This window comes from Podarcis cretensis (assembly GCF_951804945.1).
Source record: "Podarcis cretensis genome assembly, chromosome: 13".
Taxonomy (NCBI): Eukaryota; Metazoa; Chordata; class Lepidosauria; order Squamata; family Lacertidae; genus Podarcis; species Podarcis cretensis.
In genome coordinates, this window is record NC_137182.1 from 39,471,402 (window position 1) to 39,497,400 (window position 25,999).

General features: G+C 48.1%; 1 protein-coding gene across 4 annotated transcripts; it reads left to right on the forward strand.

Annotated features, from left to right (window-relative positions):
• Positions 1-163: 163 nt before the first annotated feature.
• On the forward strand, positions 164-24,077 carry SPHK2 (sphingosine kinase 2). Of its 4 annotated transcripts, none has more exons than XM_079951094.1 (6): positions 164-585; positions 1,391-2,555; positions 17,513-17,662; positions 18,986-19,080; positions 19,651-19,766; positions 21,598-24,077. In XM_079951094.1, the coding sequence occupies exons 2-6, from the start codon at positions 2,132-2,134 to the stop codon at positions 22,619-22,621; spliced, it is 1,809 nt and encodes a 602-aa protein (XP_079807220.1). In that variant the 5' UTR covers positions 164-585; positions 1,391-2,131; the 3' UTR covers positions 22,622-24,077. The 4 variants fall into 4 exon arrangements, with proteins under 4 accessions (XP_079807220.1, XP_079807221.1, XP_079807218.1 ...); XM_079951095.1 differs by having other exon boundaries at positions 1,408-2,555; XM_079951092.1 differs by having other exon boundaries at positions 1,867-2,555.
• The last annotated feature ends 1,922 nt before the right edge of the window (positions 24,078-25,999 follow it).

Sequence of the window (25,999 nt, forward strand, 5' to 3'; positions counted from 1 at the left end):
CCGGCCTCCTTCTAATATTACGGCTCCCTTCCCTTAGTGAAGATGGCCCCCTCCGCTGCCTCTCCACACATTTGCCCTGAACAAATATGGCAGCCTCCACCCATTGCTACCAATGCCGCCGCATCTGACTCGCCGGCGGGCAGGGGCGGCATTCCTGAATGGGCCGGCGAAAGGCCTTGTCTCTCTCTCATAGGCTAAGGGCGAACTCTCCCCGCCCCCTTTCCACCCGACTCATCCCTCCCTCTAGGTAGAAAACAGAGCACTTCCTAGTTGAGCACGAGAAGGAGCGTGGAGCTGGGAGAGGCAGGAGGGAGGGAGAGAGAGAGAGGGGGGTGGCGGGCGGGCGAAGAGGAGAGCGAACAGGAAGAGGATGGCAGGGAAAAGGAACTGCTGAGCGGGGCCGGGGACCGTCGCCTGTCAGGTGTCGCAGGGAGGCGCTCGAAAGTGCACGGAGCTGCTGGTTTTCCTTTATTGCCCCCCATCCCCGCCGCTCGCTCTTCCAAGACTCTGCTCCACCGACTCCAAGCAGGCACTGATTCTCCTCAGTGTGGTCTTGTATGCTTTGGACAAAGGCGCCAGGTGGGGGTGAGTTGGGCGCCTCCTTTTTTGGTGTGTGGTGGTAGGGATACTTCATAGTCCCGCTGCATTTGCACTACGTTTTTATAGCACTTTAGAAAAAAAGCCTTTCTTTCCCGTCCTTTCGATTTCATTAATAAGCTTGTGGTGGTGAATTAACTTGTCTTGTGGTGGTGAATTAACTTGCCCCCCACTCGTTTAAAATAGTGGTGTTAGGTGGTGAAGGCGATATACAATCTGGATCATAGCTTAAAGGTAAAGGTAAAGGTACCCCTGCCCGTACGGGCCAGTCTTGACAGACTCTGGGGTTGTGCGCCCATCTCACTTAAGAGGCCAGGGGCCAGCGCTGTCCGGAGACACTTCTGGGTCACATGGCCAGCGTGACATCGCTGCTCTGGCCAGAGCCAGAGCCAGAGCCAGAGCCGCACACGGAAACGCCGTTTACCTTCCCGCTGGTAAGCGGTCCCTATTTATCTACTTGCACCCGGAGGTGCTTTCGAACTGCTAGGTTGGCAGGCGCTGGGACTGAGCAGCGGGAGCGCACCCCGCCGCAAGGATTCGAACCGCCGACCTTTCGATCGGCAAGCCCTAGGCGCTGAGGCTTTAACCCACAGCGCCACCTGCGTCCCACGGATCATAGCTTAAGCTCTTTTAAAAGCTGAGCTGCCAAAGTATGCTGGTATGAAATGCTAGGCAAGTCGTTCTTTTAAAAAGCCGACAGCCTCCAAACCTGGCCTCTAGCTCAAGTCCTAAAGGCAGCCTTTTCCAAATAGTATTTCCACATTTCTTTTGTTTCCTTCTTTTCCCTCCTTAGCACCATCACCTGAACAGCTAAAACTTCTCTGGCATCCTTGGTTAAGTTGTTGGACTTGGGATCTCTTCCCAGTGAGAGCTGCATATCCTCAGTGACTCATTTGGATTCATGAGAGTCTCATAGCTGGGACACCTTCCGGACTACATTCTTCAGCTCCTTGCCTGAAGGTGAAAATCATATTATTTGAAAACACCTGAAAAGTACCTATTTGCTAGGGAATGCAAACATTTTTAAAAAACCTTTGTTAGCTTTTATCTCATTTCTCTCCCCTGGCCTTTACGCAGATAGCAGGGCTTCCTTTTTTTCTTTCTTGTCCTAAATCTAGTAGCTCAGACAGGTTGGTTTTTGGTCCTGTAGGCTTTTGATGTGGCCCTGCCTCATAGCATTCTTTTTGTGAAGAAGCAAGAGGAGAAAAGTGTGTGTGTATACACTTCCCCCCTTTAAAACTTTTTGTTTGTTTGTTTACTGACACACAGGATCTTGCTCAATGAAGAAAGAGAAAACCCTGGGAAACGGTTGGGCAGCTTGAGCTGTGGAGGAAGTTTCTTGGTTTAAAGGGCTGCATGAGCCACTTAATCTTCTAAGGAAATGAAAAGATTTTCAAATCCTCTTCTTTAAATCTGCTGCTTCTGGGGGAGAGGTTAAAGGGAAAGGGTTCGGTTGCAGTGAGTTGCAACCAGCTGTTGACAGGCTTAGCAAAAGGTGAAAAGCAAAACTGCAAAGCTGGGGCTCCGTAGTGAGATGAACATGTTTTTGGGGGCATGTGGGGAAGGCTCTGAGACTCTCCTACATGGAGAATTTGGTGCCCACCCTCCGAAGGGGACCCGCTATGCCCTCAGCCTCACACGGACAGAGTTGCATATCCAGCGCCTGGTGCCCAAGCCAGATACAGATCACCGGACGGTGTTGCAGCTGATTGATGTGGTGGGTTGCCACACGATGCGCAGCCACACAATTGCGAACCAGTCAGCTTTCTTCAGTGTCTACGCTTACCCGCTGAAGAAGAGGAAGGTGGCGGTGAGCTCTGGGCGGGTGCGGCAGCGGACTGCGAGGACCTTTCAGGTGGACAGCGCAGAGTGCTACGAGGATAACCTTAAAGTGGCTGAGAGGTGGGCAGCTGCCATCAAGTGCCTGGTCTTGGGGATCCCCATCTCGAGCGAAACAGGTAAGGGATGCCCTGCACAATCCTTTGAGTGTTGCTTCTTGCCTAGAGAAACTATCGAGTCCTCACTACTTACAAGTGGTAGCCTTTCCTAGACTCTGATGCTTCAGATTGTAGGTGGGTTATCACCAATTTTTTGTAATGCTTCACCTATAAAATCCTTCTTGCTTGTAGAAAATTGACCCATCAGGGAGGTGTTCAATGCTAGTCCTTCCCCTGATATGCACCTCCCCACCCCCTCCAAAATAGGGAAGTGTTTTTAAAAAAGCCAAATATGTAGAGTTTGTCTAACACTCTCCTCCACAAAATCAAATAGATTTATTACTGTGTCTCTGCTCCTAATAATGTCTTCAAGAACTCAGGAGACCTAGATACCAAAATCCCTTAGTTTTATAATGTTTTGTCTATCCCCACAATCTCTCTCTTGACTTAGAGAGCTGTTGGACTGATTGTGGCTGGTGAGGTTTGTGGTCTGAAAGATCTGGAGGATTCCTGGCTAGCACAGGCTGGCCTAGGTGGAGATATCCTGGACTCCATCCTCCTAAATCAGTAATGCTGCCAGACCCTCCCTATGATTCTTGGAACCCTTAGCTTCTGCAGTGTTTTATTAACTTATTAAATGAGATACTTACTAAATGACCCAGCTTATCTTGCAGGGCAGAGGATTATTGTACTAAACTTGTACATAACATGAGAATAATTGTAATACTCAGAGTTTCGTAAGATGCTTGCCTCTGGCACCACTGTAGTTTTTGGCTTTATAGAACGGGGTGTGTAGGGAGTTCATAACATTAGTTGAAAGGCGGAGATGCTCTGAAAGTGCTCTTGCTGCGTTCTGTTCAAATGAAGTTCCCCCTCTTTTTCCCTCTGTCTCAGAGCAGGGGTAGCCAACATGGTGCCCTCCAATGTTCCTGGGCTACTGCTCCCACTCTCACTGACCATTGGCCATACTGGCTGAGGATGGTGGGAGTTGGGAGTCGAACAACATTTGAGGGGTAAGCTCATGGGCAGAATAAGGTCTGTACGTTTGCAGCAGAAGCTGGTAGTGCACAGCGCAGATTGCCCAATGTGTGTGATGTCACAAACTCGCCTACCATCAACCTCATCTACACCAGTGTAACTTCTAAAGTAGGTGGTGCCTTTTTTAAAAACAACAACGAATAATGAGATGATAGAATGAGTTTTTAAAACAATAAAAGTGGTGCTGTCAAATTATCATTTATCACCGCCCCCCTGCCAAATCTTTCTACCTGAAGAGCAGGAAGAGGAAGACAAGACTGATAACTGAACCCAGCATTTGATTTACACATACTTATGATGTAAAAGTGGATGGGAACCACGTAGAGAAAAATCTCCCATGACTCCTTTAAAAAATAAAAATAAAGACTGCAGTTCTGTGCATGCTTACCTGGGATAAGTCCCTTTGAACTTCAAATGTGCTCATTTCTGGGTACTGTATAGGACTTTACTTACACAGGCTATGTCTGCATACACCTGGGATAGTGGCAGGCTGGTTGTGGGACTGGCTTTTCCTGTGAGGCAGGGATGGGACATATCTGTTTCTTTCTATATTGCTGAACTCCTCAGCTCTCATTATCCCTGACCTTTGACCAAGGCTGGCTGGAGTGTCGGGAGCCCAGCCCTGTGCTGTTAGAAATAGAGCTCTGGAATCTTCCGTACCCGAAATCCTTGGTGTCTGCTTTCACTTCCCCAATTAAGGAAGCGAAAATGCATTTTGCTAACATTTCCTTCAACTGATCATATTCTGATGCTCCGCTAAAATGCATGAAGTGAATGCAGGACAAGTCATACCTTCCAGCTATCTAGATGGATAAACACCAGTTACCACCATTCTGCTATGTGCTGGGCTGGGTGGGTGTATGTGTGTATGCATGTGTTGCCACACTCATTTTCTGGCTGCACCAACCACTGACATGCTGGTTCCAAATGGGCTCTTCCCATCTGGGCTCTTCTGCCTGAAAAAAAGAAGTTCAGCACCTCTGCTTTAATGTGGCCCAGGGCAGGACTTTGTAGATCTCAGATCTTAGTAGTTTCCCTTGAGTTTGGTGGGAGTTTGAGTCGGCAGGTGGTCACCTGGGACATCCTTGAGAGGCTCCCAGACCTATTTTTCGCGCTGGATACTGTGAGGTGGTAAATGCAGTCCCACCTTGGCCATGTCCCTAAGTGTTGAAGACTTGCCCTCCATTTCCAAGGGGGGGCCGACGACGAAATGCTGCAGTGTGGGTAGGTGGGCCTGGAAGCAGTGTTCGGAATTAGCCTGGGGCATTTTGCCCTTGGCTAGCAGCCACTTGAGACCAAGTGACTACGCCTGGGTGCCAGAATAGTGCCCGACATCTCCACTATCTGGAGGTGCATGCTTGGGGATCTTGACTGTTTTCACAAACTAATACCACATCCTGTAGAATTCTATCAGTTATATTTTATCTGCACAGTCAGCATAAATTTCAGGAACTGAAATTCTTTTTCTGTGCAGCCTGAGCAGGAGCAATAAATGACATTATAGTTAATTGTTGTTACTTGTCTTCACCTGCCCCAACCCACTGTCCTGCTCACAGTTGTGAAGAATCTCCTTATGTTATGAATGGACCATTAAGAAAAAGAGGTCGGAATAGGCCAATATATATGTGGGCTATCCCTGGACAAAGTGACTTTTCTTCTTTTAATTTCTCGAAGCTTTTAGCCTAGCTCAAGGTTGTCATCTGAACTAGCCAGATGTTTAACTGATAATCAATCACAGTCAGTCCATCATTTGAAAAATAAGACTTTAGCACCATCTTTCCCCCAAATGACAACTAGACATTCCGTTTTGGCTACTGTAACCTTGGTTGAAGGAGCCATTTAGCTTATATGTCTGAGTTTCTAACCCTGCCTGGAAGTTAGGAAAGAAAAGCAAGCGGGGCCAAGGGAGTGGCTGAAACATTGCTTTTCTCCTCAACCTGTCAAAACTTTACAGATCTTAGCCATTTGTCAGGGCTGTGCCTCCTTTACTTACACTGCAGGTTTGGCAACTCTCGTATGCTTGTGTGTTTGTGGCCTTGTCTTCAATGTGAATACTTGCTTGGTTTCATTTGCGTTGGCCAATCTATTAAAAGGGATTAACAGCATAATATTTGCCTATCTCCAGGGCAGCTTTCCTCCGCTTGCAGTGCGTTTGCTTTCTCTGCTGGGCACAGGGGAGAGAGAGACTCCTTTGTCCTCCATCCGCTAGTCTTCTCACTCACCTGCAATGCAGCTCCTTTTCGCCTTTGGCTACCCAGGCTAGTGCTTAAATAAAAGGCTGGTCTGAAGTGGTACACAGTTCATCCTGCCCACCTTGCAATCTCTTAAGCATTTCGTTCCTACCACATGCTGGTGCTTTTGTAGAGTAGGCCTCCTTCCTCTTTTACAGGGGTGTGATCAGGAGAGCTGAACCTGAGGCATCTGTGTGAAGAGGACTCCACAATACAAGATGGGTGCTTTAGGACATATTTCGTGTCTATCCCATGGACTTTACATATACAGTACATTGAGAACAGGCATGGGAATCTACTATGTATTTTGGAAAGCATTTGGATTTCACTTAAGATATTGTAACCAACTTTGGCATGATGATTCCTGAGGTCAAGGAGCAGGTTTTTATCTTATGTATGGATATAATGGGTTGCCATTTTGAAGCAAGATGGCGGATGGAACCTTTGAAAGCCACTGTTTTTAACCACCTATTTTAAAACTTCGCTGGTAGTTTAGTTTATTATTTTTTTGGTTTCTTAGAATTCCTGAGCAATGGCAGACGCAAGGCTGCTAGTGTAAGACAAAGCCCCAGATTAACCTCAGATTGGGGACATAGGAAAATGGGAAATGGAATAAGGATCTTAATGGAGTCCATTCAAGCAGGTGTGAACTCAAACCTTGACAAGGGAGTAGGGACCAACCTAAGCATTTGCAGAGTATCTGTTGGAGGAAGGGAAAGGGGGAGGGCACCATTGCTGCCCACTGCAGAGCCCCTCCCCCATGCCGCCATGCAACCTCTTTGCGCGCTGGTTAGACCTTCTGTTATGAAAGGCATCATAATAGAAGATTGGAGATTTATAAACAGAATTAAATGTGTGTGTGGGGGGGGGGGGTATTTGACTGTGCAGTGTTGGCAGTCTGTTCCTGCCCGAGGTGCAGCACACCTGGACCTTCAGCCTATACAAACAATACCACTGGGGGTGAAATTGATCAAACAGGCACGATGTTGGATTGTGCAACCAAACTTCATATGGCACTGTTGTTGGTAATTTAGGTATACAACTTATTGTTGGTGGACTACTTGTTCCAATAACGGTTGCAATGAGGGATATTAAGGGGCAGCGTTCCCTCCTGAGTAACCAGACACTTGGGTCCTGGGTGCTGCTACGGCCTATGCTCTGCCATTGCGGAGAGTTGGCCAGATTTGGTTGAAAAGAGGTGAAGTTTGCCACAGAAGTTCCAGGAGAAGAGTTCTCATGTTCATCTGTTCGAGAGAAGCTGGGTAGGCTTAAGAAGGTGGATACACAGTGAAGTCTGGAAGACATTGAAAAGAGGCTCACCACTTCAAGGCTGTTGACTGTCCTCCACACACACTCCTGGTTGTTGCTGTTGTTGATGGTGCTGTTAAAAAAAAAGAACATTAGGCTGCTTGACCTGTTGACTGTGTAGCCAAGCACCTAGGAAACCAAACAATAATGTCCCTGCCGGAAGGGTTACAGTTAGTGTGAGGAACGGTTGAGGGACTTGGGTATATTTAGCCTGGAGAAGAGAAGACTGAGAAGTAAATATGTCAGTCATCTTCAAGTATACGAAGGGCTGTTCGTTTCATGGAAGATGGATCCATAGTTTGTTTTTCTGTGACTGCGGAGGGAGGACACGAAGCAGCAGATTCAAATGACAAGAAAGGAGATTCCAGACAAACATTGGGAAGAACTGTAGGAGCAGTTTGACAGTAGAATGGACTACCTCAGAAGGTGGTGGGATCTCCTTCATTGAAGGCTTTTTGACAGGTTGGATAGCCAGCTGTGGGGATCATTTCACTCTTGATTCCTGCACGGAAGGCAGCTTGACTAGATGAGCCTTGGGGTCCCTTCCTTCCGAGTCCACAATTCTGCGATTCTAAACCCGCTGCGAATAGCCCTACAAAATGGCGCTCAGTCTGGCATAGCTTTGAACTGCAGAATCCTTTCCTTTACATCGCTAGCAATGGCTGTGGGGACCAGTTCAGAAGCTGGGAGCTGCTCTGCAAAAGGGGCAACTGAAAAATTACTGCGGTCTCTAAACAGTTTGCCATAAGAGATTTCTGTGGGACAGCAGGCAAAGTGTCAGCTGGAAACCATAGTGGGGAAAGCCACAACACCATTTCCAAGGAAATTGCATGATAGCATGAAAAATATGTTTCCGAAGTGATAAGAGCATAAGAAGAGGCCTGTTGGGTCAGGCCAGTGGTCTGTCTAGTCAAGAGCACTGTTCTCACAATGGCCTGTGAGAAACCCACAAGTAGTACAAGCACACACTCCCCCTGCCTCCATGGTTTCCAGCAACTGGTGTTCAGAAGCATTACTGCCTCAGAGTCAAAGCAGATACTTCCAGTTGTATACCTAGATGGGCAACCTGTGCTCCCCCCCTTTACCTATTATGAAAGTCTCTGTGTCATTTTAAATTAAAGAGTGCACAAGTTTTAAGTACTCCATTGTTTTTCTTGCTTGCTTGCGTAGTACTTTCGGCTGCTGACACTTAATTGCAACACTTAACATACTGTATTAGTTTTCTTCACTGCACTGTGATTATAACAATTGCACCTTTCTATTTTAATATTTCTCACGTGAACCGGAACGAAGCCAGTTCTTTATGTGTGCAAAACTGGTTATTGAGCATTGATTGGCCTGAAGCTGGAACCACCTCGGCTGCAGCTGAACCAGAATGGAAATAAAATATTTAGTGGCTTTAACCCCTGAAGTTTATATTTTAGTAGGAGGGGACTCTAAACACCCAAGTGGAGAAGGACATATCTTCATTGCCCCTGCCATTGAATAGAGCCTCTAGGCCTAACCTGGTGCTTGGAAACTCAGTGTGTGTGAAAGCCAAGTTCAAAGCACTTTGGATTTATTTAAGACAGCATCTCTTTTCCAGTTCCTTGTTGCTGTGTGTGTATATATATATATCCCTCTTTGTGTGGCCTCTTGTGCTGAAAAGCGTTACTAATATGCAAGCTTGCATTCTTAAGGGATTTCTGCTTTTGTTTGTGTGTGGAACAGGCTTCATGATACCCTCATGATGATTAGAGGTATTAAAAGTCTTTAAATCTAAAGATTTAGTTGATTTTTAAAGAGTAACAAAATGGTTGCCTTTCATCCCACTTAACATGGCAATAATATGCCCATCTCCACAGTTCCCGTGCAGGTGTTGTTGGACTGCAACTGCCGTCATCCTTGACCATTGGCCATTGTGTCTGATGGGAGCTGTAGTCCAACCGTGTCTGGAAGACTCCTTGGTAGCACCCATGAGTGCTGCTAGGTTAATGGAGGCTGAGAAGTGGCTGGCCTCAGCAGACCAGAGAGGAACGTCAGGCAGCAATGTGGATAGGTGGCCTGGGAATGAATGGGACTGAGCAAGAGATCTAGAAGGGAAGATGTGATTGTGGTAGCAAATAAACTGTGAGAAAGACTATGAATTGTGGGAGGCCAGGATGTTTCAGCGTGGATTCTGATGTCTTATCACTGTTCAGAATTGCACCTGGTTGGGAACAAATTAACATTCACATGACTTGTGTGGGGTGGTTTTATCAAAGGATGTGATGGAATCCAGGCTGCATATCTTTCTTTATTACTGTGAGAGTGAGAGGTGTCTGTCTGTCTTTTTCCCCACAAGTGTGCCAAAAGCAAATAGGAAAAAGCTAAACACTTCCTGGAGAAACACCAAAACCATCTTAACAAGTTCTGCAGGGGCACCTGCCAACTTTTAGAAACAGGACTTATGTTGGGTCTGGTCAGTGTTCTGGCTCTCCCTGTCCAGTGTCTGCCATGAGCTGAAGATTGGCCTTGGCTTTGCCAAAACAACTTCACAGCTCACTTGAAGGGGCCTGGCAGAATTAGGTGGTATGATTGGGAACTTCTACATCAGGCATGTACAGCTCCCAAGAGACTGCGATCTACTCCCACTATAAATTTTTTTGGCAGTGATCAACTTTGGAAAGCCAAAGTTGAGCTTTTTTTGGGGGGGGGGATAGATCATTCAGGATCAGGAGATCGACCTGTTGGGCAGGCCTCTTCTACATGCACGGCTGTGTGGGGGACCTTTGGCTCCCCAGATGTTGCAAAACAACAGCTCTCACCATCCCTGTCCCTGGACTGTGTTCTCTGGGGGTTATGGGAGTGTAGGCTGCTCTGATAATTTTGCAAGAGAGGCAGGATGCTAATTGTTACTTATGAAGCACTTAAGGGTGCAATCATACCCTTGAATTACACCAGCTGAGGCCTATAGGACAGGGGTGGGCAATAGCTTGCTCAGGGCAGGCATAGGCAAACTTGGCCCTCCAGGTGTTTTGGCTTACAACTCCCATAATCCCTAACTAGCAGAACCAGTGGTCAGGGATGATGGGAATTGTAGTCCCAAAACATCTGGAGGGCTGAGTTTGCCTATGCTTGGCTTAGGGAGCCACATTCCTTTTCTGTGTATAGTGTGTTCCAAAACAGTGGGTTGAGAATGGCATAAGACCTGCCTGAAGGGTTGCCTTGATCCACATGGACTCGGGGATCATTATCTTCCTGTGTGTTGAAACTCCTGGGACTATTTGTCCATCATTGTGAATGCTTTCACTCTCTCTGTTGTTCATGGGCACAAGGTTGGCCCATGGGCACAACACAGTCCTTACGTAATTCCCACTGGCAATATTTCCAGGAATGCTGGAGGACGTCTCTTGCGTTATTACTCTGTAGATCCTATTTGCATTTTCTGGCTGCATGTTGTTGTTTTTCCCCTCCTCTGGGAATCGGAACCAGCATCAGGGGTGGGCATTGCTAGGTAGCTGCCAAGAGCCCCACCCTTGTGGGTCCCTGGGGTGCCCTGGTTCTGCAGCAGCTCCTGCTTTCTCTGCTCCGAGCAACTACCCATAGCAGGTGGAGGAAACCTTTGGCCCTCTGGATGTTGCTGAACTACAACTCCCATCAGCCCCAGCAAGCATGGCCAATGGCCAGATCCTAAGAGTGAGCAGATGGAGCAGCAGTTCCCTCTTCCCTGCTGTACAGATCATGGTTGTACAGCAATGCCTCCCCCTCCACCAATCATAGCCGTGCCCTGGCTAAGCACACATAGTCTCCTGTCTTTGTTACTGTAGTGTTTGAAAGGACTCATTTTAATCATGGGTTGCTAATGATGGTTTTGCATACTTTAATTCTGAGTGTTTATACTTCAGTGTTTGATTGGGATTGTTTTCTTTAGGTTACTCTTTGCCTAGCTGGTTTTTCTACATTGCAAACCTCTCAGAAGCCAATTTTTTGGGGCACTGAAGTGATTTTAAGAAAAGGCGCTGATCCTTCCTGCAGGCTTCCATAGTCCAGGGATGAAGACAAGCCCCAGGCCCTGATGTCAGCACCTGGCATTCTCCTGCAGCTACCTGGCTCCAACCCCCTTCCCCCCCCCCCCACAATTGCTGATCCCTGCACTGGGAAGGAGGGCACCCATGCTAACTTTCCAGCAATGGCTCAGAGCACTTGATATAGTTTGTTTCGGGCTTCTTTGGGTAACCACCTCTGCCACCCAGTAAGCTCGCAGCAGCCAAGTTGCGGTGGTGACTGTGACAACACACACAGCCAAGGGCCTCCTTAAACCTGGACAAGACGTATTAGGGAGCCAGGGAAATGAATAAGTAGTTTCTCACCAATGTTTTGGGGCTGTGTTTGTGCTGAGTAAGCTTCCCTACAAAGAAACTGCAGGAAGCAATTCTGTTTGTTATTATGTGTATAAATCACACCTTTCATCCAAGGCGCTCCCAGTGGGGGGGGGGGTTCTCCCCCTCCATTTTATCCTCACAACAAACCTGTGAGGTAGGTTTAGGCTGAAAGACGGTGACTGGCTCAGAGTTCACCCAGGAAGTTTTGTGGCTGAGTAGGATTTGAACTCTGGTCTCCCAGATCCTAGTCTGGCACCCTAACCGCTGTGCCACACTGGATGTCAGTGCCCCATTGCCGATTTTGCCTAATGTCTCCCTTTACTCAGAGTCTCTTGCAAGGAAGCCCTGATTAGGTTGTGTGACATTACAAACTTATAGCTGTTTTCCCCACCCCAAACTGTGGCACTTTTTATTTTTCTTCCCCCACGGCGCCCCCAGAATAAATGGCAGCTTTGCAGAAAAGCAGCAACAACAACCACCAGCCACCTTATATTTTGAACTATCAGTGCCTGTTAGCCACAGTGGTTTCATTTTTTACCTCCACTGTCAGAGGCACCATTCCTCTCAATACCAGGCGCTGGGAATCACAAATGGCACGAGTTGCTGTTGCTCTCATGTCCACTTTACAGGCTCAGCTGCGGTGAGAGCAGGATGTTGGACAAGGTGGGCCATTGGCCTGATTCAGCAGACTCCAATTCCGTTCATGCAGAAGTGTACAGCTAATTTTTGTCTCTGGACTGAACAGAGCCTGTAGATGGCCTTGTGGAGTCCTTCACTCCCTTCAGAACATGGTGACACAGCCTTGCTTCCTTTAGCAGGTTTGTGTGTGCGTGCGCTACTGCCCGCCCAATGGAGCGATGCCCCCTGGGTCTTGAACCCCCAAGCCCTGCCCTGGTGGCGCAGCAGGTGGGCCGGCAAAGGATAGCCAGAGCACTCCTCTGTGCCCAGTGTAGAAAGCGAGTCTGCCCTTAAAGGAGAACAGTCCCTTCCTGCAACACCCCAAGCATGGTAATGTAGTGGCAGGGGTGGCCGAACTCTCCATCCTTCCTCAGCCTGGATTGTAGAGATGGTAACTTTCCTGGCCTTAATAATAATAATAATAATGCATTAATAATAATATATTACTTATAGCCTGCCCATCTGACTAGGTTGCCCCAGCCACTCCTGGGCGGCTTACAATGTAATAAAAACACAGCAAAGCACCGCACATTAAAAAACTTCCCAATACAGGAAGTTCTGTAGTAGTTGTTTATCTCCTTGACATCTGATGGGAGGGCGCTCCACCGGGAGGGCGTCACTACCGAGAAGGCCCTCTACCTCATTCCCTACAACTTCACTTCTTGCAGTGAGGGAACCGCCAGAAGGCACTCAGAGATGGCACATCTATCTGTGCAACCTCGGCTCTCATTACCCTAAGCAGTCCTGATCTCCCTCATGTGCCATGCAAATTATGCGCTCTTTCATCTGTGTCCCAGATTGCAGTGCAGGCGGCTTTTCGTTTCATTCCCCAGAACCCCGTGGAGGACGGAGCCAAGTTCCTGTTTGCACAGGCCTGCCTCTTCATCAGCAAAGGCTCCTCGCAGATTGCATTCATTCTCAGGGCAAAACATTCCCATGGGTATCTCCTGCACGTGCCTTTCCCACTGTTTTCTCATAAAACTGGATACCTGTATGCATACTCTGCCCTCAACACAAGAAGGAAGGGGAACAAAGTTGCTGCTATCATTTCTTGTGAAGCATTTTTCTCCCTGTGGCCTGTCTCACTTGGGGGCATATAGGCCTCTGGTGTTGTTGGACTACAGCTCCCATAATCCTTTACCACAGGCTGCGCTGGCTGGGGCTGATGGGAGTTGGAGTCTAACGACGCCAGATTCAGGAATGCAGTTTTACCTCATGAGAGCTAGTCCTGACCTTTGGGCCCTCAGAGAACAAATTTTTCTGTCTTATTATGAGTCCCCTTAGCCTTCTTATCTTCAGGTTAAACGTGCTCTTCAGCCTTTCCTTGTAGGACTTGTTTTCCATATCCCTGACTATTGTTTTCCATTAAACATGTTTTTATTTGTCACAAAGGTTGGCCACGCACAAAACCCTTCCTCTGCAGTCCACATATTCTACATATTTTACATATTCTTGATTTACCTGCCCATTGTGGCTAGTGAAAGGGGTCAGTGAAGTGGGCGATGCCTCACTTCAGGAGTGAGTTATGCCCACCTCTTAAAGAGGTCCTCCCTGGACCCAGAGGCTTAAAAAAAAGGGGGGGGAGCTCCAGTCCCTTATATTCTTTATATGTAAGATGACAGTTTTTAAAAATGCAAATTCCTGGTTGGGTGAGGGAGGGTGGATATTAAATGGAATCAGAGAAGGCAGTGAGGGAGGATTGAACTCTCTTCTCTGCTCCCCCTGTCAGCAACAAAACTATTACAACAGGGAGGAAATTGTAGAGAATTATAGAATTGTAGACTTGGAGGGGACCCTGAGGTCATCCAGCCCAACCCCCTGCAATGTTTAAATTGTCTCTCGCTGTTTTGACCCCTAATGCCTTCACCTCCCCAAAGTATCCCAAAATTTTGAAGTTTGGCTCAGAGGAATACCCTGAGGATGAATGCTCTATCTCTACATCTCTTTAAAGTTCATCTTGTTCCTCTTTGTATTGAAATGGGCACAAGTTCTGCTCGTTGGGGGTTCTCTCCAGAATTATGAAAGGAGTTCAAGGTACCTGAAAGTACCACTGAAAGCAACTGGCCGCGGCCTTGGCAGCACAGAGAAGTGCTACCTTCATTTTAGGTACAGCCCAGAGCACGTTTGGCCTCCCGTTCGGCATAACGAGTTATGCTCTGTGGGTATTTCCAAATTAGTATCTGCCTTCCAAGATGGATTAGTTATTTTGGAGCCTCAGGCTGCAGAGCTTCCTTCCTTAGTTATTAAGGCTTCCTGCCTGCCTGGGTGCTTTTTTATCTCGTGTGTTTTTGCCCTTGGAAAACTAGCGGGAAGTCTAGTGGTGGGGATTCCCATTTCTAGGTCACAGCCTCATGCCAGGAACAGTCAGCATTTCGAGATGATTCCAGCGGAGACTATAGAGCTACACCATGCTTTTAAAAACACGTGGCTTCCCCCAGAGAATCCTGGGACTTGCGGGGTTGTTTTTTCCCCTGCCACAGCATTGCAGCCCTGGAGCCAAAGCCAGCCTGTTACCTTCTTCTCAGCCAGACTTTGTAGTTTAGTTAAAAGGGTTCTGGGAATTCTAGTTCTCTGAGGGCTGAGCTACAGTTTCTTTGCTTTAAATGTATGGTGTGGCTCAGCTAAGAGGAAGGCGCTGGGTGTGCAGGTTAGCGAGGGTTGATACTCTTGTAAGGAATGGCTTTAAAAAGACAAGCAACCTATATAAGGCACCTATATAAGGATGAGGAGGAGTGATACTTCCCCCGCCCTGAAAGCTGAAGGTGGCATGGCAGCTATCATTAGTCATGGTGAGCAAACACAGTTTTTATTTCTGTCTCAATTACACTATTTGTGGTTAAACATTATTTCTGGGTTTCGATGCCCTGTAAAGGCTAGCAAAGGTGAGACCATGGTTTTTGAAAAAAGCACATACATGAATGAAAACCACAGGAAATGATGGCTCTCAGTATCACCTTTAACTCTCCTGAAAATCTGTTTGTGGTCTAAGTGGCAGCTCCCTCCCCAGAGTCAGCCGCATATTGCAGCACCATAAGAAGTCACTGTAGAAACAAGTGACTTTAAACTAGAGGCCACTGCAAATATGAGCTTTCCAGGGTGTGGGTGTGTGTCACAGCGAACCTTGTACATCCCAGTGATGAACAGAAAATGTGTCTGGGATTGCCGGTTAATGTCTAAGAATACATGAACGCTTTCAGCCCCACCCATGAAAACTGGAAATGGTATTTGTGTGAATGTCAGCATCCCCCCTTGTTTCTCTTGTGGTGCTCACTGGGGCTACACTGTTTAGCAGATTAAATGTTCTACATTAGTAGATATTAAAAATAAATAAATCTGTTGATCAGGCTCAAGTGTCAGCAGGTTTGGAAACAAGGTCAGCCAGCCTTTTAAAAACATGGTTTTTAAAGAATTCTTTATTCCTTTGTAAGAACTTGAATAAAAAATAAAGTTAAAAATACATCACTTTGAATAAACAGAGGGAAAGAACAGACCTAAGGTCCTTTAGACACACAAGATGGCTGGTTTGACTCAGCTGGGTGGAGAATGCCTTATAAAAATGTTATTTTTTTATGTGCTTACTTTGACGACATTTTCATCCTGCCCTTCCTCCAAGGGCCTTTTACTTCTTCCACCTCCATTTAATGTTCACACCAACCCTGTGAAGTAAGGTGAGATAGAGTGAGAGTGACTTGCTCAAGGTTACATGGTCAATTTCATGGCCGAGTGAGGATTTGAACCTGGGTCTTTCCAGCACGCTAAACCCCTCTGTGACACTGGCTTGAGAAAACCATTTTTTACTACAAGCGCTTATGGAAAAATCATGGGTGGAGGCTGTGCCATTGCAGGAGAAGCATTTCCTGCTTCTTTTGCACCAAGTAAGGCTTGCTTCTGCTCAGACAATTACATAGAGCAACTATCAAAACAAAGAAAGCATCTTCAGAACTATTGTTTTATTCATCCAGGTAGACGGAATCAGTTCAGACTTGGTATAATTTATTGACTAGATTTCTTTGATCAGATTTCCACTTTAGTTTTCCAGGCATTCACAGCAGGCATCTGGGATCAGCAAGCCTCCACAGGCGAAAGCTAGCAACGACCACAGTCTGGGCATTTGCCTCTGATGTATAGTTGTACCTTGGATCCCGACGTTGGTACTCGGTACTCGGACGTTTTGGTTCCCAAATGCCTCAAACCCAGAAGTGAGTGTTCTGGTTTGCGAACATTCTTTGGAATCTGAACGTCCGATGGGCTTTCACGGCTTCCTATTGGCTGCAGGAGCTTCCTGCAGCCAATCAGAAGCCGCGCTTTGGTTTCCGAACATTTTGGAAGTCGAATGGACTTCCAGAATGGATTCCGTTTGACTTCCAAGATATGACTACATTGTTAGGGCATGAACTCCCAGCTACCCATGTCACATGGGAATGCACACTTGCTGTGTGAATGTCTTGCAGTGTCACGAGCACTTCTGAAATCGGTTTTGTGGTATGTCTGTCAAATGTGTCATGCAGATATTTACTTATTTTTATTTATTAAATTTGTATACCGCCCTATACCTGTAGATCTCACAACATAAAACTACAATATAAAAAACACAAAAGACATACAAAAAATATAAACGAAGACAACCCAACAATCCCCGCCTCCCACAGCACACTTAAAAGGGCATTAGATGTCAATCAGCCAAAGGCCTGGTTGAAGGGAAACGTTTTCATCTAGTGCCTAAAAGTTGTACAGTGGTACCTCACGTTACAGACGCTTCAGGTTACAGACTCCGCTAACCCATAAATATTACCTTGGGTTAAGAACTTTGCTTCAGGATGAGAACAGAAATCGTGCTCCGGTGGTGCGGCAGCAGCGGGAGGCCCCATTAGCTAAAGTGGTGCTTCAGGTTAAGAACAGTTTCAGGTTAAGAACGGACCTCCAGAACGAATTAAGTACTTAACCTGAGGTACCACTGTATAATGAAGGCACCAGGTGAGCCTCTCTGGGGAGAGCATTCCACAAATGGGGAGCCTCTGCAGAAAAGGCCTATTCTCATGTTGGCCCCCTCCAGACCTCTTGTGGAGGAGGCACACAAAGGAGAGAGGCGGTCCTTGAGGAGCCAGCCCCCTCCCATGGGACTGGACTCCTATTGGCCCCAGATAGTGCGGCCCATGGTCAGAGCCGATGGGAAGTGGAGTTCAACATTATCAGGAGGGTCAGAATTTCCCCGGATCTGTAGTAATGTGTGAAGCTGGTTCTTGGTGCCTTAATAATAATAATAATCAGCACAGCTTTACCACACAGGCAGCTTCTCGTTTTGCACCAGCTTACAGATGCAGCTCCAACAGGGGAAATGCAACACCTGATTTGTTCACCCTCTTCTCTCCCCTCAAACCAGAGATCAGCCGCAGCCTCCTGCCCCGTCCCCGTCGCCTGCTCCTGCTGCTGAACCCCTTTGGGGGCAAGGGCAATGCCCTGCAGTGGTGCCAGAATCACATCCTCCCCATGATCACGGAGGCGGACATCGGCTTCAACTTGATCCAGACAGGTGAGGTGGCAGCAGAAGGAAGGTGGCCTTCAAGGGGCAAGTGGAATGGATGCCGTGGGGGGTAAGAACACGCAGAGCGTGGCCATGAATTTGTCTAATTCTGTTTCAAAGCCATCTATCTTGGTGGCCATCAGTGCTTCCTGTGGATGTGGGGAGAGGAAACACAGCCTGTAGATGGATTCAAAAGTGGAGTTGGGGGGGGAGTAGACAAATTGGAGGAGGCTGGTTCTTATTGGTGACTCTGAGCCATACTAGCTCAATGGAGCCAGCATGTTTAGGGGCAGTCTATCTTTGAATATAAGACACCGGGGGATCTACAGAAAGGGAGGGCTGCTGTCATCGTCATGCATTTGTTGTGGGGCTCTTTTTTTACCGAACTAGCTGGGCTGCCCTTAAGTACTTAAGTGAAATTCAGTTGAAAATGGGAACACAGCAATATTTGGGAACAGATACTTTTGTTTACTCCTGCCAACCTAGCAGTTCGAAAGCACGTCAAAGTGCAAGTAAATAGGTACCGCTCCGATGGGAAGGTAAACGGCGTTTCCGTGCGCTGCTCTGGTTCGCCAGAAGCGGCTTAGTCATGCTGGCCACATGACCCGGAAGCTGTACGCCAGCTCCCTTGGCCAATAAAGCGAGATGAACACCGCAACCCCAGAGTCGGTCACGACTGGACCTAATGGTCAGGGATCCCTTTACCTTACTTTTGTTTAAACAAAAAACAGCAGCAGCAGTAGTGGTGGTGGTGGCGGCTAGGCAAGAGCCATAGAACCTGTGAGCCATAAGTTCCTGGTTGAAATGTTGCCTCAGCCACCAACTTGCTAGGCAAACAGCAGCCTCAGTCCCTCTGCGCATCAACCTGTGACAAGGGGGTAATAATCCTAGATTACGGAAAGAAGGTATGCAAAGCTTCTTGAGCACTTAAATAGCTCTTAACTCCTAAGTAATCATTAGCGTTAAATGCTAGAAAGTTAAATGTATATTCATCTTCTAAATGTATGGCCTCAAAGCTTTCAATCACAGCAGCAATGAATTGTGATGCCCATGCGTTTATATTTGTATAATGTATATGTACATGCATGCACACGCGTGCACACACACACACACACACACATGCTTGCAAATATAATTTCAGCAGCAACAATAATAATTTCCCCCAAACAGCTTGCTGTTTCCATTCACTTGTAGACAGCCGCTTACGACAGGACATACAGAAAAGGTCAAAATTGTCTCCTGGTGGTCAGCCACTGAATCAGTTTCTTCGGGTGGGAGTGTGACTTTGGATTGCTACTAATCTGTATGCTATTTATTCCTTTTCTGGCCCAGAGAGACAGAACCATGCCCGGGAGCTGGTACAGAACATCAACTTGGCTGAGTGGGATGGCATTGTATCCATTTCAGGAGATGGGCTGCTATATGAGGTATTGTTCACAAAGTGCTAGCCAAAGCACTGGCCTTCCAGCCTCCTGGAACCTTCCCCTTAGGCTACTCACTAGGGCCCATTCCTGTTAGTTGTCTCCTGAGTTGCCCTTTTGTGCTCCCTTAGAACTGTGGCACATAAGACCCAATTCATTGCTTTGGGGCATGTGTGTGAATGCCCTGGTGTAGTTCTTCTTCTTCATCTCCCTCCCCCCCCCCGAGTTTCTAGTCTTCATGGGACTTTTCAGGGCCCAGGACCTGCGATTTCCCTGAGAACCAGGCCTAGAATCCCCCCCCCCCAGCCCTCCCTTTACAAGGCACTTTGCTGGAATGGATCAAAAGCGGAAGGTCCAGCTGTCTTTACAGAAGCTTCTTTGCTCTCCCAGTTCCTTAAGTGAGAGAATTTTGGGTTTGTTGGATCATGAATTTGCAGACTGCTGTTCTTGGGTGTCCCCCCCCCCCCAACACATATCCCATTTCCTGCATTATTAGGATTGTAGGTTATGTAGGATTGTAGGTTATGTAGGTATGTAGGTTATCTCCTCCTTCCTTCCTTCCTTCCTTCCTTCCAGGTTATTAATGGCTTGATGGAACGGCCGGACTGGGAAGAAGCCATAAAAATGCCCCTTGGTATTCTCCCTTGTGGGTCTGGAAATGCAGTAGCTGCAGCCATAAACTTCAGAGCTGGGTAAGTGGGAAAGCTTAACAGGTGTGCTTAGTCCACCTTCTTGCTTGTTTTTATTTTTTAAAAAATATATATTTAAATTTGTATTTGTTGTTACCAAAGTTGCTTCACATTGCTGCTTTTGGGTTGTGTTTGCACTACAAAAGCTTTTCTACAAAGAAACCGCAGCAGTGATTGTATTATTTAGTACAATTTTTACCCCATCTTTTCCTCCAAGGAGCTCAAGGTGACACGCACACAGTTCTCACCCTCACAGCTTAAGCTGAGAGGCAGTGACTGGCCCAAGGTCACACAAGTGAGCTTTTATGGCTGAGCGGGGATTTGAACACGGGACTCCCAGGTTCAGTACACTAACCGCTGCACCACACGGGCTCTGCTCCACACCACTTCTGGGAAGCAGGGGAGTAGGCTATACTTGGGGCTCCATCTTCAGCCGGACCTGATCTCTACTTTTGGATATGTAAAGGTGATACATTTAAGAATCCCTGCAAACGTGCACAGAGTGTTACTTCTTTAGCTAATTAGGCTCCCACTCACCTGGTACTGGTTGGCAGGGCTCCCAGGCCAGATTGGAGTTTCAGAACTGACTGTTCTACTTGCTGCAGTAATTTTGAGCAAGTAATTTTGCATTTTCAAGGGTAGGGAGCAAGTTACATCAGCAGCTTGGCCAATGCTGAGAACTAATTACCATAATCATGGTCATTATTTATTCTGCTTTCATCCTGCCGTTCCTCCAAGAAGTTTAAGGCAGGATACACAATTTTTCCCTTTTAGCCTCGAAACAAACCCTGTGAGTTATGAAAGTTTAATAAAAAATTAATAATAAACAAACCAACCCTGTGAGGTATAGGCTGAGGCTGAAGGAGAGGGACTGGTTTAAGGTTAGCCAGTGAGATTCTTGGATGGATGTAGATTCGAACCTGGGTCTACCCAGGTGTAGTCCAGCATTCAAGCTACACTTGTGTCTGGGACACTTTATATTAGTCCGGTCGTACCTCGGCTCCCAAACGCCTTGGAAATCGAACGTTCCAACTCCCGAACAATTGAGAACTGGAAGTGAGTGTTCCAGTTTTCGAATGTTCTTTTGGAAGCCGAATGTCTGACGGGGCTTCCGTGGCTACTGATTGGCTGCGAGATCGACTTCCAAGGTACGACTGTACACACCACTCTTCATCCATAGATCTCAGGGTGGTTCACAGCATAAAGCTGCAATATAAAAACCACAAATGCATAGTAAAAATAAGAACAACAAATCAATATCCCGCCCCCCCCTTCCACAACACATTTAAAACGGCATCAGATGTCAATCAGCCAAAGGCCTGGTTGAAGAGGAACATTTTTGCCTGACATCTAAAGGTGTATAACAGAGCTTCCCAAACTTTGTGTTGCAATATGCTAGTGTGTCAGCTGCAGCGTGTAGGTGAGTTGCACAAACCCTCCCCATGCTCCTCTGGGGCTGGAAAGGGGTTAATTTAACCTCCAGTTTGCTAGGAAAACTGAATTACTGTGTCACAAAATGATGCATGTCTAAAAAGTGTGTCTCCAACTCAGAGGATGTCCGCAGGGTCCAGGTAGGTTCATATGGAGAGAGGCAGTCCTTGAGGTATTACGGCCCTGAGCTATTTATATCTTTCTTCCTCGTTTTGCACATATGGCTATTGTTCTCCGGCTAAACAGAAATGTAAGTGCTACTGTTGCCTGTGGCAGATGCAGCCTCTGCACCCCACATTGTGGCAGTGTTTGTCCCCCCCCCCCCTTCGGAGCCTCTCACCATTTGATTGCATGGGCGAGTGAGCTTCTCCAACCCTGACACATTTCTCGCTCTGTCGGGCAGGTTTGAGCAGACCTTGGGCCAGGAGCTGCTCACAAACTGCACCCTCCTGCTTTGCCATGGGGCGGTGACCCCCTTGGACCTGGTGTCAGTCACAACCGCGTCGGGCTCCCGTTCCTTCTCCTTCCTGAGCGTGGCCTGGGGCTTCATCTCAGACGTGGACATTGAGAGCGAGAAGTTCCGGCACATCGGCCCAGCTCGCTTCACCTTGGGGACGATGGTCCGTCTGGCCTCCTTGAACACTTACCGGGGGCGCCTCTCCTACCTGCCTGCCCTGGAGGGCACAGCCCACCGCCCCATCTTGCGCAGCATCACCATGGCGGCCAACGGGAGCCTCCCCTTCCAGCATGGGCCGCTCCACCGCACCGTCTCTGACCTGGGCCTGTGCAAGGAACGCCACGCCCTCTGCTTCCAGGAGGTGGAGCCTGCCGACGAGCCCACCCCCTCGCCCAGCTCCCCACCCTCTTCCTCCAGCTTCCACTCTTCCAGCTTCAGCTTCGAGAACCTGTCGGAGGAGCTCGTGGCTGACCGCAGGGAGACGCGGGAGGCCGGGCTGCCCATGACTGCGCCTGCCGTCTCGCTGTCTCCCCGGCAGGTGCACGGCCCCCCAGACGAGTTCCTGGCGCCTCTGGACCAGCCGGTGCCCAAGTCGTGGGTGACAGTGGAGGAGGACTTTGTCTCTGTGCTGGCCATCTACCAGTCTCACCTGGGAGCCGACCTGTTCATGGCGCCCTTTGCTTGCTTCAACGACGGCCTCATCCATCTTTTCTACATCAAGGCGGGCATCTCCCGGGCAGCCCTGATCCGCTTGTTCTTGGCCACGGAGAAGGGCACTCACTTTGACATGGAGTGCCCACACTTCATCCACATTCCCGTCCGGGCCTTCCGCATCGAGCCCCTCACTCGCAAGGGCATCCTCACCATTGATGGAGAGAGAGTGGAGTACGGCCCCATCCAGGGGCAGATCCACCACTCAGTGGCCAATCTAATCACCGGCGTGAACCAGGTGAAGATCACAGCGTTCTGACCCAGGATGTGGGAGCACTTCGCAGATCTGACGTAACTCTCGTTCTCTTCTGCCCCTTTGCTGCAAAGAGGGACCCTGAGGCTTGGGATCGGGGCTACTGTCTGTGTGGGTAGTGGGTGGGCATTCTGACTTGCAGTGCCCCCTCCAGCCACCCAGATGGCAAGCTGCTTAAAACCTCCCTCTGCTCTTCTAGGCCTTGGCACACACGTACCATATATTCCTTTAATGAGCCTTTGGGTGGCAAGTCTTGCCCACTCCCCATGATCCTCTGCTGCTGTCCATGCAACCTTTTGAATGTTGACCTCCTCCTTCCTTCCTTCCTTCCTCACCCACCTGCATAGGCCTGGTTTTGCCAGCCTGTTTTGCATCTCCCATCCAGAAGGAGCAGCTTGGCTACAGGACCCTTGGTGTGGTTTGGGTTGAGAAGTGATGTAGCCTTTCCTCCCCTACAAGGACCCACCATCCTCTCCACCTTGTTCCTTTTTGGGGAGGCCCTTCTATTCCACTTTTCCAACCACTTGTCCCAGAGACTGGGGACACCTCTGCACTACCCTGCTTGCCAGTCTGGGGCAGTAACACTGAAGACTCCCATCCCTTTGCAGCTCATGGTTCCGGAACATGTCTGAAGTGATGGGGAGAGAGATACTGGTGTGGGTTGGAGAGATGAGTGGGGCACTGAGTGGACTGGGGAAATGCACATTCCACACCAACTTTCCTTCAAGCCGTGGGGCCAAGAGTCGTGTCCCAATTTCTAGGGTTGTTCTCTCTCTCTCCACTCTTTTTGTGTCTTCTGCTGAACCACACACTTCTCTCCTGCTAAATGGGAGCCCCCTGACCCCTTTGAAGCCACCCTCTCTTCCTGAACTTGCAGCCCCTTTTTGCCTGTGGTTCACAAGAAGCCACTTAGAGAACACTAAGCCTTGCTTGCTGCTCCTCGTCTTTCTACGGTCTGCTCAGCCAGGGTGGGGGTGTATGTGAAAGCAGTGAGACCACTGTAGCAGGGAGTTGAATGTAAGAGGCAGCCCACAAAACACTAACTTCTATTTGACACCACCACCCCTCCTCTTAAACCCTTAACAGAACCGAAGGCAGCTGTTTCCCCTCCTCTCTTTGTTTACCCTGGGAAGGGAGATCTGCCATCTTTCTTTGGAGTTGTGTTAGGTTCTTTGGCCACCTCTCTTCAGAGGGCGACCAAGGACATTTAGGGCAAGGAAGGGACCACTTTCTCAACAGCCTTCTATGGCTCCTTTCTAGCCAGCCGGAGGTGTAGTGAAAGGGGATGGGACTGACTCCCAACCCCTGCACTAATGACCTCCAAATAAACTTGATGAATGTAACTGGAATTTTTTCTTCTTCTCACGGGTGGGGGCTTAACTTTGGTAGGGCGGTTTGTTATTATTCTTTTCTCCCCACTATGTGGGGGTTAACAAGCAATTAAAATGATCCAATACTGTAATGGATATGTGTGTGTGTGTGCGTATATGAAATGATGTTCACCATACATGTATTTGTCTGTGTCTCTTAAGAGATGTCGAATCGGGAGATTTAAGTTGGCAAATTCCCCCGGCAAAACTTTTCCCCACTTCCTCATGGGAGAAAGCCTGTATATCAAAGGTCGACCTAGTGGGTGGACGTCTAGGCCAGCACTGGAGCAAAACATAATAGGGTTCCTAATTTGCTGAAAGTCCCACATTACTTCCTTTCTTCTGTCCTTTCTCTTCACAGAGTACATTGTTAAGCGTGACTGTTTTAAAAGGCGGTTAGAAAGATTCGCAGAGGATAAGGCCATCATTGGCTCCTCCTCACGATGCCTCCAGTATCCAAGCCTCTGAATCCTGGCTGCTGGGGAGCATGAGTGAGAGAGTGCGGTTGTGCTCATGTCCTGTCTGTGGGCTTTCCACAGGCATCTCTTTAGCCACTGTGGGACACCATTTGCCCCACCATTTGCATCTGAAAAAAACAACTTTGCAATGAAAGGTGGAAATGAGATTCTTCCCTGCAGTGGACACATCAACACCATGCATTGAAAGCACCACGAAACCAATTTAAACAGTTGTGGCTTTCCGCCAAAGACTTCTGGGACATGTAGTTTGTTAAGGGGGCCAGGAGGTGTTGGAAGGGGGTGGGAAAGGGGGACTGATCCTTAAACCATTCTGGGAATTTTAAACTCTGTGAGGGGAATAGGGACGGCCTACCAACGCTCAGCACCCTTCACAAACTACAGCTCCCAGAATTCTTTGGGGCAAGCCATGATTGTTTAAAGTGGTGTGGTGGTGTTTTAAATGTAAGGTGTGAATGTGGCCTAGGTAGGCCTGGACTTGGGCCATTGGCTGCTCTTTGTTAACACGACTGCTCACGGTCCTGTTAGGTTAACAAGCAGTTTTTACGTTCTTTAGCTACTGGTTTTTGTCTTCACTCTGAATGTAGCTGGAGAAGTGCGTGTGAGAGAGAGCAGGTTTTATTTACAAAGGAAAGGCCAACCTGCAAAGTTTCCATCTCACAGAAACCTCCTGAGAGCCAGGCTGTCATTTTGATCCCTGTAATCGGAGCATATGAATGACACTGTTGGGAGGCAACACAGAGACCTCTGCCTGCCACAGCAAGGAGGGCGGCTTCCTCTCTGGGAAAAAGACCCTCCGTGGCAGTTGCTTTCTGGTGTTTAGGTGGCATGTAAGGCCGACTCAGGGGGAAACGGGGGGAATTCTGGGATCCACTGACGTTAGTGTGGGCTTAAATGACTGCTGTTTGAAAAGGAAAGGCAGTCGAAGGGACCAAGATTTTTTATTTTCTTTGTTCATGTGAAAGTTCCTAGGTATTTTATTAATAATACTTTAGCTTGCCCTATTTTCCACTCTCTCCCTATTACCCACAAGTTGCTAGTGGGAGCTGGTGAATCCATCACTAAGAAGTGTTGATCACAAAAGGGCAGATCCATACTTTTAAAGCACCATCAACACACATCCACAGCACATTGCCTTCCCACCCCCACCCCCACCCCCACCCCCACCCCCACCCCCACCCCCACCCCCACCCCCACCCCCACCCCCCCACCCCCCCACCCCCAAGAATCCATGGAACTGCAGTTTGTTAAAGGTGCCGGGAATGGTAGCGCTCTGGGGAGACGGACTACAATTCCCATGATTCTTTTGGGAAAGTCGTGAGCATTCAATGTGCTTTAAATTATGTAGATCTTTCCACAGATCTGGCTTTTGGGCGGGAGAAATGAGGAAAGGACGACAGAACTGTGTGTGTCAATGTATGAAAGCGTAGGCTCACAGCCGTATTAAGCTGGGCCACGAAGCAAGGAACGATTGTCTCTTGAGAGGGTTTTCTACTGTCCAGATAACAATTGTGCAGAGCCACCCAGCTTCTGCAGCT